This window comes from Setaria viridis, chromosome 3, assembly GCF_005286985.2.
Source record: "Setaria viridis chromosome 3, Setaria_viridis_v4.0, whole genome shotgun sequence".
Lineage (NCBI taxonomy): Eukaryota > Viridiplantae > Streptophyta > Magnoliopsida > Poales > Poaceae > Setaria > Setaria viridis.
Window position 1 is genome coordinate 17,994,796 of NC_048265.2, and position 16,677 is coordinate 18,011,472.

The following is a 16,677-nucleotide window of genomic DNA, read 5'->3' on the forward strand; positions in this document are numbered from 1 at the left end:
GTTCCATGTTCTATCGGCGCCGCTCGATCTAGACGCAAGATGTAACCACTGCTTCATCATGCTGTCAAGATTCGAGACTACTACTAGTCTACCTCTCGAGCAGAATCTACAGTTAAATAACAGACATTTGTTGCCTTGTGATCATAGGAATGTGCCATTGCCAACGAGAAGGCCATACACGGCGGTAGCTGCGCGATACACTATCATACACTTGCAAAGTAGCTCTCACAATTGTGCGGGTCCGCAGTACACGACACATCGTCCAGCACCACCGCGTGGTTCGGCTCGCAATTCGCCCGGAGCTATAGCCGAAGCACACGACACGGGTGCCCATTCCGCTAGCCTCGCACGCGCCGGCGTGTCCCCCAACAGGGACTACGCAACCACCGAATCGATCGGGCGGGCATCCACTGCCCAATCATGCATGCGCTACATGACGTGCGTGTCCATCCCGTCGTTAATATAGCCCGGGCACGCCGTCGCAGCGTCTCTCTCTCTCTCACTCACAACTCTCTCTCTCTCTCTCTCTCTCTCTAACGAACGCGCCGGAATGGCGGCCATCGTAGCAACGCTTCGTTGCATGGCGTGGCCGTGGCTCCTGGCGTTGGTGTGCTTACTGGCAATGCTGCGCGTGCCGGCCGCGTCGGCCGAGACGGAGTCGTACATTGTGCACATGGACAAGTCGGCGATGCCGAGGGCGTTCTCGAGCCACCAGCGGTGGTACGAGTCCACGCTCTCCGCGGCCGCCCCGGGCGCCGACATGTACTACGTCTACGACCACGCGGCGCACGGGTTCGCCGCGCGGCTCCGCACCGAGGAGCTGGAGTCTCTCAGGCGCTCGCGCGGGTTCGTGTCGTGCTACCGCGACGACCCCAGGGCGGTGACCCGCGACACGACGCACACTCCCGAGTTCCTCGGCGTCAGCGCGCAGGGGGGCCTGTGGGAGGCGGCCGGCTACGGCGACGGCGTCATCGTCGGCGTGGTGGACACCGGCGTGTGGCCCGAGAGCGCGAGCTTCCGCGATGACGGACTCCCGCCGGTGCCGGCGCGGTGGAAGGGCGCCTGCGAGTCCGGCACGGCGTTCGACGGCTCCAAGGCGTGCAACCGGAAGCTCATCGGCGCACGCAAGTTCAACAAGGGCCTCATTGCCAGCCAGAACGTGACCATCGCCGTTAACTCCCCGCGCGACTCCGAAGGCCACGGCACGCACACCTCGTCCACGGCCGCCGGCTCGCCGGTGCCGGGCGCGTCCTTCTTCGGGTACGCCGCGGGCACCGCGCGGGGCATGGCGCCTCGAGCCAGGGTGGCCGTGTACAAGGCCCTGTGGGACGAGGGCACGTACCCGTCCGACATACTCGCCGCCATTGACCAGGCAATCGCCGACGGCGTCGACGTCATCTCCCTCTCCCTCGGCCAGAACGGCGTCCCCCTCTACAAGGACCCGATCGCCATAGGTTCATTCGCCGCGATGCAGCGGGGCGTGTTCGTGTCGACCTCGGCGGGCAACGACGGCCCCGAACTCGGATTCCTCCACAATGGCACGCCGTGGACGCTCACCGTCGCGTCGGGAACGGTGGACCGGGAGTTCTCCGGCGTCGTGACGCTCGGCGACGGCACGACCGTCATCGGCGAGTCACTGTACCCGGGCGGCCCGACCTCGCTCGCGGCCGCCGGGATCGTCTTCCTCGACGCGTGCGACAACTCCACCGCTCTCGCCAAGAACCGCGACAAGGTCGTGCTCTGCGAACCCGACTCCCTGGACGACGCCGTTTCCGCGCTGCAGGAAGCCAAGGTGCGGGCGGGGCTCTTGCTGTCCAACGACTCGTTCCGGGAGCTCTACGAGCAATTCTCCTTCCCGGGCGTCATCCTGAGCCCGCAGCACGGGCCCCTGCTGCTCCAATACATACGAAGCAGCAAGGCGCCCAGGGCCGCGGTAAAGTTCGAGGTGACCATCCTGGGCACCAAGCCGGCGCCGGTTGTGGCGACGTACACGTCGCGCGGCCCGTCGGGGAGCTGCCCGACGGTGCTCAAGCCCGACGTGATGGCGCCGGGCTCGCTTATACTGGCATCTTGGGCGGAGAACATCAGCGTCGCCACCGTTGGGTCGCAGCAGCTGTACAGCCGGTTCAACATCATCTCCGGGACGTCCATGGCGTGCCCGCACGCGTCGGGGCTCGCCGCGCTGATCAGGGCCGTGCACCCGGAGTGGAGCCCGGCCATGGTGCGGTCGGCGATGATGACGACGGCCAGCGCGCTGGACAACACCGGGGCGTCCATAAAGGACATGGGCAACCGCAACCACCCGGCGTCGCCGCTGGCGATGGGCTCCGGCCACATCGACCCGAGCCGCGCCGTGGACCCGGGGCTGGTCTACGACGCCGCGCCGGAGGACTACGTGAAGCTCATGTGCGCCATGAACTTCACCGCGGAGCAGATCAGGACCGTCGCGCAGACGTCGTCGTCCTACGCCGTGGACTGCGCCGGCGCGTCCCTCGACCTCAACTACCCGTCGTTCATAGCGTTATTCAACCCGGACGGCAGCGGCGCGGGCGAGAGGACGTTCACTTTCACTAGGACTGTGACCAACGTGGGCGGCGTGCCGGCGAGCTACAGCGCCAAAGTTGTTGGCCTGAAGGGGTTGACGGTGGCCGTGACTCCGGACAGGTTGGTCTTCAACGGCAAGAACGAGAAGCAGAAGTACACGCTCGTGATCCGGGGGCAGATGAATAGCAACACCGGCGATGTGCTGCAAGGATCGTTGACGTGGGTGGACGACGCCGGCAAGTACACAGTGAGAAGTCCGATCGTTGCAACCACCGCGAGATCACAGCTGCTTTAGGATCCGTGCGTACGGACTGTCTATGTGGTACCCGGGTATTTTAGGAGGCTTCAACACTCGGGTGTTTTGATTGGCCAAAACACACGATTGGCCAGGACACAAATAATCGGGTGCTGCAATAGGACTTGGCACACGATTTTACCAGCATTAGATTTAAATCTAATGGTGCACATTAAAAAGGCATAGTAGGCCAAAAAGGTGTTCTACAAACAATAATGGTACACTTATATTGATCTGAGTAGATACAAAACTGATCGCCAAACAAATTATTTTATATAATCAGCCATTATGAGATGTGACAAACAAAAATTGGCAAAATCTGCAAATGTGACAACAAACTGTCAAAGAACACAAAAATTTCCACGAACAGAAGGACACCACCAATAGTTAGACAACTCTGCTGCACACCGATTGCACGCTACTACTTCTGTACCCCCCAAAAAACCCAAACAACATAAACCTTATGGTCTGCACCGGCGACAGCCTTTAGGGGACAAATCGATCCCCAAATCAATCCCTAGTATAGTATGATCCCCAAATCATATCTTAGTACAAGGCAAGCCAAACCCAACCATGTCACAAATCGAACCAAAACAATCTAAAAAAATCCTTGTCAAGAGCACGGACTATGGTCATGAACATGTTCTGCATCAGTAGCTGACCAAGCTAGAACAAGACATTCCTGAACACCTTCTTCATACCGAGATAAGTCATGTCATCCCTGGTTATCTGAACATCGTGCCTAACAAAGATCATGCCTAACAAAGGCCTTCTAACAAAAACGACGTTTCTGCAGTCAATAAGAAATTTTTTTTAACACAATTTAGAACAAGCATCAAGCAGACAAAAGATGAAATTGTAAAGAATTAATTCAAACAAAAGCTAAAGAATAACCTTAAAGAACAGACTCATACAGAGATAACTCAGCTCAAAAAATAGTCCAAAAATATCCAAAATAAACAGATGCACATATTTTTTCTATAGTTAGTAAAATAACAAATATTTTAGGTAAGTGTGCAACCTCTCAAATTCAAATCCAACCTACAGATTTTTTTTCTATAGTTAGTAAGATAACAAATATTTTGGACAAGTGTGCAACCCCTCAAATGCAAAACCAACCTACAGATTTTTTCTACAGTTAGTAAAATTACAAATATTTTTAGGCAAGTTTGCAACCCCTCAAATGCAAACAGATATTTACACAACAAAGTTATACATTTTACAATAATTAAAGCACTATAAACAAATGCGTTTTGTTGTAGCACACATATATAGATGATATAGTATATGATATTTAAATAAATTGGGTTATCATTGAGAATAGGAACAATTTAGTGATAACTACCTTCATAGTTGCATATATTCTATTATAGTTATGGGTCATGTTCTTAGTGGAAAATATCAAGATACCTAGATAAGGAAAATACTTTATGTACAGAAATCATAACAATTTTTCTATGAGAAAAATAACCATTTGAATCAATAATGATAGTACCTTGGAGATCATAGCCATCTTGCAGTCACGGTACCTGGAAAATTGAACAAATAATGCAGATTTAGAATTTAGAAAGAAAGAACAAGAAATAGCGCTAAAAAATAAGGGGAAAACTATACATCATGTTGCTAGAATTAACTATTTTAGTAGAGAAAATATATAGGTGATGAACATGGAAGTTAATGAAAAAAGGGCATGCCAAATTGTGCAGTTCATTGCAAGAATCAAAAGAAACAAGATGATCCAATGAAGAAACTGAGTTTGTAGGGTTGTCAAAACAAAATGAATGTTCAGTTCAACATACGAAAGAAGAGAAATGAATCGAGACCATACCTTAAGTTCTCCGGCCTCTGCAGTTTCTCCTCTCCGACTTCTACCAACAGCAGAAATATCAAATGTAGAGATGAGAAAGTGGAGAAGCAATTAAGACAACAGAGGGAAGAGGGGGTAGAAATACAAATGGAGGCAGTAAAGTGGCCCGTCAATAGAAGAGGTGGAGATGTTCATCCGATTTCACACCCGGAAATGCGACCGATCATCAGATTTCCCTGGAAAATACAAGAAATGGGTCAAAAACTAGGCCTAATTAACTAAGATCCGTATCGATGATGGGCCTCCAATTGAAATTGAAACAAAATAAACGAAACCAATGTCATAAGATATGCCCAAATTGAACTCTTAACATTAAAGACCCATGTTGAAAAGAATATTATGTATCAAACAAATCAAGCCAAAAAATCAAGCTAACAGAGAACTCACGTGAAACAGGAGGGCATAAATAGAAAAAAAAACTAAACTTGGCTGCTAAGAAGAAGGACGCACAGCTCCAGAATTGAAAAGCAGATCGGCTCAGGAACGCAAAGAAAAGCATCTTAACCCTAGTCACGTGGATATCTACATACATGAACACAAATTACATATGTATACAATACAAATGACAATGAGGATGTCCATGTAAATTTAGCACACTTGAACTATATATGAATTCTACTTACTTTGGATAATGCATTTAGACACAAAGAATCCTAAAAAATGGATGCAGGGAACAAATCAGAGAAAAGAGTTGCCAGATGATGAGATGAACATATATGGACTGAACTGTATATGTAATATGTCTTTTTCATAATTACCTATCCAGCATACAAAGTAGAAATACCGAACCAGATTTTCCATGGTCAGTCAAATTGAAAAATGAGTGGGCTCCTAGCGAACCCCAACACGTGCAATGGATTATGGAAAAAGAATAGAAAAATACCAGATTTGGCAGATGCTTTCTATGGTCAGTCAAATTGTAAAGTGAGCGGACTCCTAGAGAACCCCAGCATATGCAAAGGATTATGTAAAAATCATAAAAAATACCAGATTTGATGGATGTTTTCTATGGCCAGTCAAATTACAAATTTAGAGGCCTCGTGACGAACCAGCCATATGCAAAGAAATATGAAAATCAAAAAGAGAAAAATACCAAATTGCAAATGTCAAATGTTCATATTATTTCTATGACCTGTCAAATGGCAGATAGTTTGGGTGATGAATGAAAGCCCTCAGATACAAATGATAAATAGGCATATGAAAATACATAGTGAACTATTACATGTACATCGTATATGAATTATAGTGAAATATCACTGTAATTATGATTATTCTAAACTGTAACTGTAGAAAATAATAGTGTAGCATAGTCAGAAATATGGATAATCTAAGATAATAGAACTGTACAAGTATACCCAAATAAAATGTGATGACTTGAACTATATAGCAGAACTATCACTAGAAGTAGGATTACCTAAGATGACATATACATGATAAATGTACAAGATGTATCTAATATGAGTAATGATTAAACCTTAGGAAACCATACAATTGGCATCACACGTAAATCTGATAGTAATTCCAGATGTATAGCTAATCTTCATAAGCTTCTACTGCAGTGTTCATGTCAACAATGGTAATGAATTGAGTCTAAACTTGCATAAATGCTTAAACATGTACAAAAGACCAAGGGAACTCTAACACAATGAGATTTCAAGGGGAATTATTAAAAGTTTAAACTTGTAATGGAAAGATACATCCTCTAATACATGAAAGATACATAGAAGCTATTCGATTCAGCTACAAAGGACAAACTAAAAGATATCATGGATTCATATGCATAGCGGTCTGCTTCAATCGCACGATAGTAAATACGATGTATATGAGCATATTTACCAGATAAGATTTTTAAGAATGTACCTGAAACCCGATAGACTGTTCGTGCCAAGAAAAATCTATATGAAAAAGGTCATAGGGAGAAAAAAAGATTTGTTAGTTAAGAATTAAGATTTTGTTTCATAAGGCATAATGAAATAAACTGATGTAGCGCTCAATATGAAAAATTTCTATATTGCATTAGAGAACGAAAAGGAAGATTAAATGATTTGTACTAAGAGATGTGGGAGGAAGAGTAAAATCGCCTGACCTAAACGTAACTATGATTCTACAGCCTAAAATTGCAAGTCACACAAAATTAGCGATTAAATTGATATCATACAGAGTCAGCCAAACTCGTAGTGGAGATCTAGAAGGGGAATAAGATGAAACATAAAATTGCCAAGCATAATCAATGAAACAATGACTAAAATGGAATTCAAAATTAAACATATTAAATTACAATGTGGGAATACCATATTGACAGCAACAAATTCATTGTAAAAACAATTCACCTGTACTGTGTTGGAGCCTAAATGTATATAATAGTAAATTGTGTTTAGGAGGAGTTATAGATCAGACTAGGTTGCAAAATACTACCAATTCAAGAACTATTAAAAAATATAAAATGCTAAACACATAGAAGAAGTGGAGGAATACAACATTCGCTCATAACATACAGGAGGAACATAATATGTAACCTCAAATACACAAAAAAAATCATGTACTACTTGCTACCCCTATCAGCATATGATGCATTTCTCGTTCCAAAACTCTAAGATAAGCAAGTGATACACTAACAAATAGGTTTAGGTAAATTCTATAGATGCTGAGCCAAAATATGAAAAATAAATCGAAATAGCTGTTTGGTACTAAAGATTTTCAAAGTTTTGGGTGGATAGTGAAATGCCGTAAATGATAGATGTACAAAATTTAGAAAAAAAAATTCTACGAATTATAAAAGCTCAAAGTTTTGAGGAATATCACAAACCCACAAAATATAAAGGTGGAGATAAAAACAACTAGTATTAACTTATGTTCATGTGAAAAAATTGGCTAAATTAAGTGGAGTATATAAGAAACTGAAGCATCTAACCATATACACACTACAATTCCAATACATAAGAAACCTGAGAAACAAACTTAGGATTTTAACTTACAAATGGCACCAATTTTGGACACGCTAATTTGGTCAGCATCAGAACCTACAACTAGTTACCTGAACAAGTAAAGCAAAATTTACATCTTATATCCAACTATGTATTGCATAAATTGGGTAGTTCGATACTGACCAGTTAGGTAGGTGGACTTGGTTCACTATATATATCTTCCCAACAGCTTAATTAGCTAATTAATCAACTAACCATCACTTCAAAGTAAAGAGTAAGTCATAAGAAGTAATAAAAAATAAAACATCTATCTATGACGAGGAATAGGGATATTGTTTTACTGATGCCTTGGTTCTGTGAGAACTCCTGTATGTGTTCATACTTCAAAAGAAAAATCAAACTTCAGTTTCCAACCACTTGGAAACACGTATTTAGGGGACTGTTGTTCACATATGAGAATGAAACAAGAATGAAATGGTTGGAAGAGGAAAAAATCAGCGGATTTCTTATGAAACAAAACAAAATATCAAACCCTAATTTGACAAATCAAATTGTGAACCAAGCAGATCTAGTCATACAGAACTGAGAACAAGCAAATCAAAACCTAAATAAAAAATTAGTTATTTAGCTGCTCCTCCAAAATGCCATAGAACAACATTCCTAGTGAAGCCCCAAAATCCCCTACCAAAATGTTCTGCAACCCTACTGTATTACCCAATCACAAATTCAGCCACATTTCAAATGAAAATTTGAGCAAAAGAGCAAATCAAAGGGCTAGACACACGGATGATGCAAAAATCTTCGGGTACCTACTGTAACATCGCTCCTTAGAAAAATCCTATGCAAAAAATCAGATCTACTGGGGCTGATAAGGGAGGACAAGGGATTCGGTGGCAAATCAACTAATAACACACATATTGAGTGGAGGAATCGATGAACCCTTGGAGCGCCTTGCTTCTTCACTCTAGTGACAACGATGAGGAAAATGAAGAGAGAAGCTCCAAAGTCCAGACTGAAGCCATCGAATAGTCTGTCCCAGATTGTCAGCAGCAAAAATAATGCAAAGAGCCACGGAGACAGAGCAGATAACAGAGCATCACACGGACATAGATGACAGACAGAAACGATCGGACGGACAGAAATTCGGGTGCTGAGGATGGAAGAAATACCCGAGTGACCTTTAACTTTTCCCTATAAAAATCATATATCTATTCCAAGTCTATGCTTACAAACAAACCAGTTAACTAGAGCTTTCAAAAAAATTCAGACAAGTATAGCTCGTCAAGATCTACAACAACAATATAGCCTTTTATACTAAAGTTGAAACCCAACAAGAGCCACAAATCAGGGTTCGAGCATATGAAAAGTTGTTTTCCAAGCACTCTTATTTAGGCTAAGTCTTTAGGTATATTCTATCCCTTCAAATATCCTTTTATTGCCTCTTTCTATGTCAATTTTGGTCTTCCTCTACCTCTCTTCACATGTGCCTCAAGAGGCTTTTGTTGGACATGTCCAAACCATCTCAGTCGGTGTTGGATAAGCTTTTCTTCAATTGGTGCTACCCCTAACTTATCACATATATCCTTATTCCAGATTCGATCCCTTCTCGTATGACCACAAATCCAACGCAACATACGCATTTCCGCAACACTTATCTGCTGGACATGTCGTCTTTATTAGGCTAACATTCTGCACCATACATCATTGCAAGTCTAATCATCGTCCTATAAAACTTGCTTTTTAGCTTCAATGGTACCCTCTTGTCATATAAAATTCCTGATGCTTGGCGCCACTTCATCCACCCCGCCACTTCATCCACCCCGCTTTGATTCTACGACTAACATCCTTATCAATATCCCTATCTCGTTGTAGCATTGATCCTATCCTTCCTGGGCACTGCATCTGAGCATACAGAATGATTTTCAGTAGCGAAAGTTTCGTTGACAAGTAGACAAACCAAACGTCACAGATGATCTTGGTTGTGGCTCAAGCTCAGCTATATGACAGATCTCCATTTAATAAATCCTCTAAAATGTTTGCCAATCAAACTAATGTACTAGTTTAGACAGGGGGCACACCTCATAACCCATATCACAGTACTTGTAAACCTACGAACCTGTTATACATGTAGTCCATGTCCAACACTCATCACTCATTCAAGACTACTGGAAAGGCAAAGACACCACATGCTATAACAGGCTGAAAACTCAGGCCCCAAAGTTGATTTCATCACAGCAAAGAGCAAAGTAATATGTATTAATGTGTCTCTTGCCTTTACTCTGATCCACTAGCCATCAAGAATTCGCCTTCGCATACTAGGTCGGCCCCGACATAAGCTTTTCCTTCCATCTTTGTGATTCCAAACCTCTTTTGCAGCTTGATCAGAGTCATTCGCATGACCAAGGTGTCTCCTGCGATTACAGGCTTCCGGAACCTCACTTTATCAATCCCTGCGAAAAAGAAGTTCTCTCGAGATCCACCTACTTCAGGCTGCAACATAACTATACCTCCAACCTCGGCCATTGCCTGCAATTCAAGGTTAAAACACGTTTCTCATTCAAGCAAATTAGAAAACTGCCTGCTAGATGTCAGTCAGATAATAAGTCACTGAAGTAATGTCTTGAGCAAAAATGCAAAGCAGAATGGATGGACAACATTATAGAAAACTGTATATCAAATATTGGGCATTTTATGCCAGTGTCATTAGAAAATGCATCAAGCAAAAGCATTACCACAGTTACCAGCATATATCCCATATGTTAAAACAAAATATGTGAACTTCTACCAATTCCTTAAAGACTTGTGAGAAGATCTCAGAAGATTGTCTGGTCAGTTTGTTAATATAAGTATTCAGACAAGTCAAAAGGAAAATAAGCAATCCCATATAACTAGTTCAGTTGCAACAATCTGAAACCCTGTGTCTGTGTTTTTAAGAATCTGTAGCACTGTTAAAGCAAACATAAATTGCTTTGGTGCACAGAAACTTCGATTTTACAGAGCCATGAAGTATGCTGGAAGGTAGCCACCAAGTGCGGTAACATCCAGCACCAATTATCTAGTATTAATTAATTTGCCGTACAATTAGAAACATCGACTGAAGTAGATCAGTCCTGAACTAAACCATAAAGAGTGGCAACAAGACTCCAACAGGTATTGTTCGAGGAAAAGTATTATGATACAACATGAAATTAAATATGTCAAGAATGACGAAGCACCTGCATCTCATGAAGCAAAAAATGTGGACATGATAATAAAGAGAACATTATATACCTCAACCATGAGAACACCAGGCATTATGGGTCATTCCGGAAAATGGTCTAGGAAGAAGTTATCATTTATTGTCACATTCTTGATTGCAACAGCATATTCTCCTGGTTTGTAATCAATCACTCTATCAACCAGAAGGAATGGGAACCTAGCATGCACATGAAAAAAAAAATGAAGCACTTCACACACAAAGCTTACATGGAAGTTGAGTATCACCTATGAAGCATGGATAGGAAATCTACAAATGAAGGAGGTTTTTCATAAACCTTACTAACATAGCTAACCACAATGTACTAAATAGTGGTTAGCATGCTGCCCTACCTTTTAGTGCTCACTATACAGTTAACAACATTCAGTGTTAATAAGAAACTAAAGAAGCCTCAGTACGGACAGCCGCTAGGTTAGCTTGAACACTTCACCGTGCACATGCGCTGCTCTGGAGGCTTTTCTTTAGAACATTGGCGAATAGCTCATTAGCCCATGAGGACAGGCCAGAAAGCATACCACTTGTCTCTCAACCATATAACTATCATTGGCAAAGATCATGTCTTCCTATGACCATGGTGAATCTTTTATATTTATTTATTTAAGTTTCTTCCAGCTACTTTTCATTTAGATAGCTAGCAACTCAATTGAATAAAAAGGAGCCCCAGTATAGCAAGTTACATGAGGGTCCAAGAACGGAGAGAATTTGTTGGCTTCATAGTTGTAGAATTAGAGAGGAACTGAAATCAAATCGATATACAAGGAACAAACAAAACCACCCATTCTTAGGCCAACAATCTAACAGCACATTTACTATATAAAAGTCAGCAAATGGATTGCTACCAACAAGATCATGAAATTCTCACTATGAAACAACATTTGGCAACAACATTGCATAGATTCCTTTCACGTTAATGTATCTTCAGCCAGTGAACTGCTGGAATAACAGTTAGGGATGCAACAACATTGGGCAAATTTCAACATCTGCTTAAAAAAATCTATGCACAAAGTAACTCACAAATATAAAATCTAGGAACAAATGGACACGCAGTACCTACAATAGCTCACCTATGTGGCAGGATATCGCGGATCTGGTTGATGTCCATGACAGTGGGGAAGGGAGGAAACCCTGGAACGGAACAGATCACCCCGGTAGAGAACACGCATTAGTAAATTCAATATTACGATACAAACATATTCCAATCAGCAATACCGAACCCATAAATACATGTTAAAATGACAAGGAATAGCAGAAGTATAGGCACCGACTTTTCTCGATAGGCGTCTCCGCCTCAGCCTTGTCTCCGGCGGCGCACCTAGCGACAAGCCGCCTGGCGGCGGCGGGGTTCGACAGGGCCAGCCCGCGGCGGGGTCGGATGGCGAGGCGGCCGGGGACGAGCGGAGCGGATGGTAGGGAGGCCTGGGAGATGGCGGAGCACGGGGATCTTGCCATGGTTGCGGGTTCCATCGGTGGGGAGGGGGAGGGGGGAGGAGAGGAGAGCGGAAGCGGGTACAGTTTTGAAGCGGGGCAGGGGAGCGACGCGATACGTACGAGGTGGCAAATTGGCAGTGTGGGGAGACGGAAACCTCAACGTGCATTTGGCAAGGGCGTAGAAATTAGTGACGGGAGTTGGTAGATGGAATTCACTTGCAATATGATTTTTAATCCTATTTTCTTGTTTGTTTTTTTAGGAAATTAAGGGGCGGGGGTTTAAGCGAAACTAGATATCTTTTGTTTGGTGTGAGGGTTTAGATATGAGAAATTATATTTTAAGTCATAGTAAACGGTGTAGATGCATTCATCTTCCACTTAAAATAAATTCTCACTCAATTCCCACCTCTTCCCGGGAAGTGGTTGGTGGGAGTTGCCTCCCTAAACTCCCATTCCCCATCCCATTAAAACTCACCTGCCCACCAAACAAACAATAGAATTTTAATCTCTTTCCTCTAAACTTCCTTTCCCTTTCACCGATTACCTCCAACCAAACCAGCCGTCAACGGATTTTGCCGACCATTTTTACACAAACTTCTAAAATACTCCTTTATTCACAGAATAAAGAGGGCACATGCATAATTTTATACTTTTACTAGTCTGGATTTGCGCTTGAGCAGTAGGCGCGTAAAGACACGTTCAAATGACATCTAAAAGTTTAAACCCCAAATCAATGATTAATGATACTGGTATTTATGGTTTGCTTGGTTCTCTAGCCTGCCTAGCCTAGCCTTGCTTGGCAAAGGTTAGGCCCTGTTTATTTCTCACCTCCTAAAATTTTAGCTTCTAAAAAATTTTAGTTAGTTTTTAGTCCATGGTCTAAAGCATGTTTGGTTCCACCTCCTAAAACTTACAAAAAGCAATAAATAATATGGCAAAATGACCATACTACCCTCCTCATGCCCCTGCTCCTTCTTTGCGTGCATCTCCCCTCCTCCCGTTTCCCTGCACACACGCACCCTCCTCCTGCCGTCACCTCTCCCTCTCGCTGCCCCCGCCGGTGGCGGCGCTGGCCGGCACCCTCCTCCCGCCGGCGCTGCCCTCCTCCCACTAGCGCCGCCCCCTCCCCTCCTCCCGCCGGCGCCCCTCCCCTCTCTCCTTCTCCCGGCTGCCGCACCCCTCCCCTCCTTTTCTTCCCCAGCACCACCGTCCCCCTCCCGGTCCTCCCTCGCCCGGATCCGGCGGGGGAACGCCCGACCGGCCCGTGCGGCGGCGCAAGGGAGCGGGGGCGGCGGGGGTGGGGTTGCCGTGCGGCGGCGGCAGGCGGCGGGAAGAACGCCGCCGGCGGGGGCCGGGCGGGGAGGGACGCCGGCGGCGGGCGGAATGGCGGCAAGAGGCTGGGTGGGAGGGAGGGTGGGAGAGAGAGAGGGGGCAATAAATGAGGAGCAATGGGGTCCAGGATGGGCTTTAGGAGGTTTTACGAGGGGTGGAGCTCCTAAAGAAATTAAAGCCTCCTAAAAGTTTTTAGTCACTTTTAGTCATAGTGTTTGGCTCTTTAATCCCTTTTAGTCACTTTTTAGGATCTAAAAATTTAGAAGGGTGGAAACAAATAGGGCCTTATTCTTGCCCACCTAGAAAGAGCATTTCTGGCTCACTCGAGCTAGTAATAGCTAGGAAAATCTGGACAGCACAGGTTCCGAGGTGATGTTACCAGGCAACCAAAATCTAACACCACGCCCATTATCTTACCTAGCTAGGCAATACAGTAACAGGGAAAAGTTCCAAACAGATCTTTAGCGGGTGTTTGGATACACCTCCTAAAATTTAGTACCCGTCACATCAGATGTTTGGATACTAATTAGGAGTATTAAACATAGACTATTTACAAAACCCATTGCACAGATGGAGTCTAATTTGCGAGACGAATCTATTAAGCCTAATTAGTTCATGATTTGACAACGTGCTGCTACAGTAAACATGTGCTAATCATAGATTAATTAGGCTCAATAGATTCGTCTTGCGAATTAGTATAGGAGTTCTGCAATAAATTTTATAATTAGCTCATGTCTAGTCCTTCTAATTAGCATCCGAACATCCGATGTGACACTCCTAAAGTTTAGCACCTCGTATCCAAACACCCTCTTAGTCACTAAACCTGCAAAACAACACTCAACCAAACCAATTTAATTGTCCATCGATGTCCTTTCCATCGCGAGCTTCTAGTTTATTTTTTTTACATGTACACACGTACTCATCTTTATAAATACATACACATAACTCTACTCCTGTGACCACCTGCGAGAGACTGAGCTGGCAGATCTAAAGATTGACGAAGTCACAACTAACGCCTCGTTGTTGACAGGTATGTCACTTACTACTGAAAGAATAGCGTTAGTTAAATCCTAAAATAAATTTAGAAATAAAAATGTGAGCATCCGTAAAAACGCTTAGTTCGTCTAATTTCGTTCCTCCTCGCGACAATTTCTGCATCCTGACGCTTTCTTCTCAAGCACAATCACGATGGCCTCATGCCTCCATGACTCTCGTTTCTTTATTTTTCCTTTGGTCCTTCCAATTAAGTTGGCAATGGAGATTAGATGGAAATATGAAATCTTAACAACACCTCAAAAAATATCAAGTCAGCTAGCTAACTCTAAGGTAACAATGTCACCAATTTATTCGAAAATATAAAAAAAGAGAGAGGAAAGCTAACTAGTACTTCCTCCGTTCCAAATTATAAGTCATTCCAATTTTCTTGGAGAGTCAAACCATTTTATGTTTGACTAAAATTATAGAGAGGATCACAAAGGTCTATAGCACCGAATAGATATACTATGAAAATATATTTAATGAAGAAACTAATAGTATTTATTTGGTATCATGAATGTTAGTACTTTATTGTATAAATTTGGTTAAATTTGAGATACTTTAACTGGAATGATTTATAATTTGGAACAGAGGAAGTAGTTGCCAGGTAGTCTATAAATAGAATAACTTTACTGTTGGAGGTGCCTGACACGCAAAGCGCGCGATTATCTGGTTTGTTGCATAAGATAAACGGGCTGAATGTTGATCTTGATCATAAACATGACGGCCCGTGCGCTCGAACCCCGCAAAGAAACAGCCCGCATTGCTAAAGGCCGGAGAGACCTCACGGGCTACGGCATGGGCTCGGTCTCCTACTCTCTCCTGGGTGCAGTTCCGACTCGGTGATCATTTAAGGTACGTCTGGTTAGGTTGTGGTTTAAAAATAAGTTACTGTAAACTGTCGGCTGTGAAAAAGTAGCTGTGGGAAAAGTAGAAGGCTGTTTAGTTAGAGTAATTGTGGAACTGTAGATCGCGTAAGAAATATCTGTAATGCCCCTAAAAGCCTGAGGGTTTGCTTATATGCAAATTGCTGGTAACAAAATAATATGTTCATTAATTCGCATGTAAATAACTATTTTTGAAAGGAAATTCGCATGAAACCAAAAATGTTTTATTGAGAATTTGAGTATAATGTGTACAGAGAACTTTGAACTAGGTGTCGTTCACAGAATATGATGTTTGCGTATTTTATTTGAAGCTCAAAGTTTGACCTTTAAGCTATTTTGAGACAGGCAGAATCACAGTTCGTCTGAAACTGAAACTCGAAGTGTCAGTTCATGTCAGATAAACTGAAACTCGAAGTGTCAGTTCATGAACGATCTTTCAGAGCTCTTAATATTTCAAACCATGGATCCTTTGAACAATGTTCCCATCTATCATTTGTAGACCTATGTTACATCTACACTTTTGTTTATTGGTGCTTGAAGAGATTGTGTTTGGTTTGGACGAATTTTGCTTAAGAAAGAAGGAATGTTTCTGTGTACCGAAGCCAAAACATACAGCAGTAAAACTACAGCAGCGCCGCTGCTCGCCGTCGGGCCGCCGCGGTAATTCTCTGCAAGCCGCCATGCGCCATGGAGCGGCGAAGCCAGAGTAGCAAGCAGGCAGAGGCAGTCGTGAAGGATAGAGACGAAGCTTCATATATATATATATATATATATATATATATATATATATATATATATATATATATATATATATATCGCAGCACCATCGTCATCCGCTCTCTGTTCTTCTCTCCGCTCAGTGCCGCCCGCTTGAGCTCGCCGTCGATTCCGTCGCCATTGAGCCGTCTCCGGCCGATTTCTTCTGCACACCGTGCCGTGACACCCTCCCAAACAACCCCAGGCACTCCTTGCCCAATGCCATCAGCCATAACGCCGCCTCCGACCTTGCCCTGTTTTCGCCGGCCGCCATTAACACACCAAGGTGAGCACCCCTTCCCGGCCCTCTCCGCTCAAGCTGACTACAAAAACGAGCTCGTCGGAGCTCGTGG

At 43.8% G+C, this 16,677-nt stretch overlaps 1 protein-coding gene, 1 non-coding gene and 1 pseudogene across 2 annotated transcripts; 1 reads left to right on the top strand and 2 right to left on the bottom strand.

Annotated features, from left to right (window-relative positions):
* The first annotated feature begins 367 nt into the window (after nt 1-367).
* LOC117846998 (subtilisin-like protease SBT3) lies at nt 368-3,077 on the top strand. The gene has a single exon (XM_034728131.2). It carries the CDS (start codon nt 551-553, stop codon nt 2,837-2,839), a length of 2,289 nt encoding a protein of 762 aa, XP_034584022.1. The 5' UTR covers nt 368-550; the 3' UTR covers nt 2,840-3,077.
* Nucleotides 3,078-6,173: 3,096 nt separating this feature from the next.
* LOC117851080 (small nucleolar RNA snoR77Y) lies at nt 6,174-6,256 on the bottom strand. Its single transcript, XR_004639446.1, has one exon. It is a non-coding gene; the product is annotated as a small nucleolar RNA snoR77Y (small nucleolar RNA).
* Nucleotides 6,257-9,904: 3,648 nt separating this feature from the next.
* LOC117851020 (uncharacterized) lies at nt 9,905-12,350 on the bottom strand (annotated as a pseudogene).
* Nucleotides 12,351-16,677: the final 4,327 nt, after the last annotated feature.

What these genes read in the sequence shown, in the direction of transcription:
- LOC117846998 (XM_034728131.2), top strand. Translation starts at nt 551, where the DNA reads ATGGCGGCCATCGTAGCAACGCTTCGTTGCATGGCGTGGCCGTGGCTC.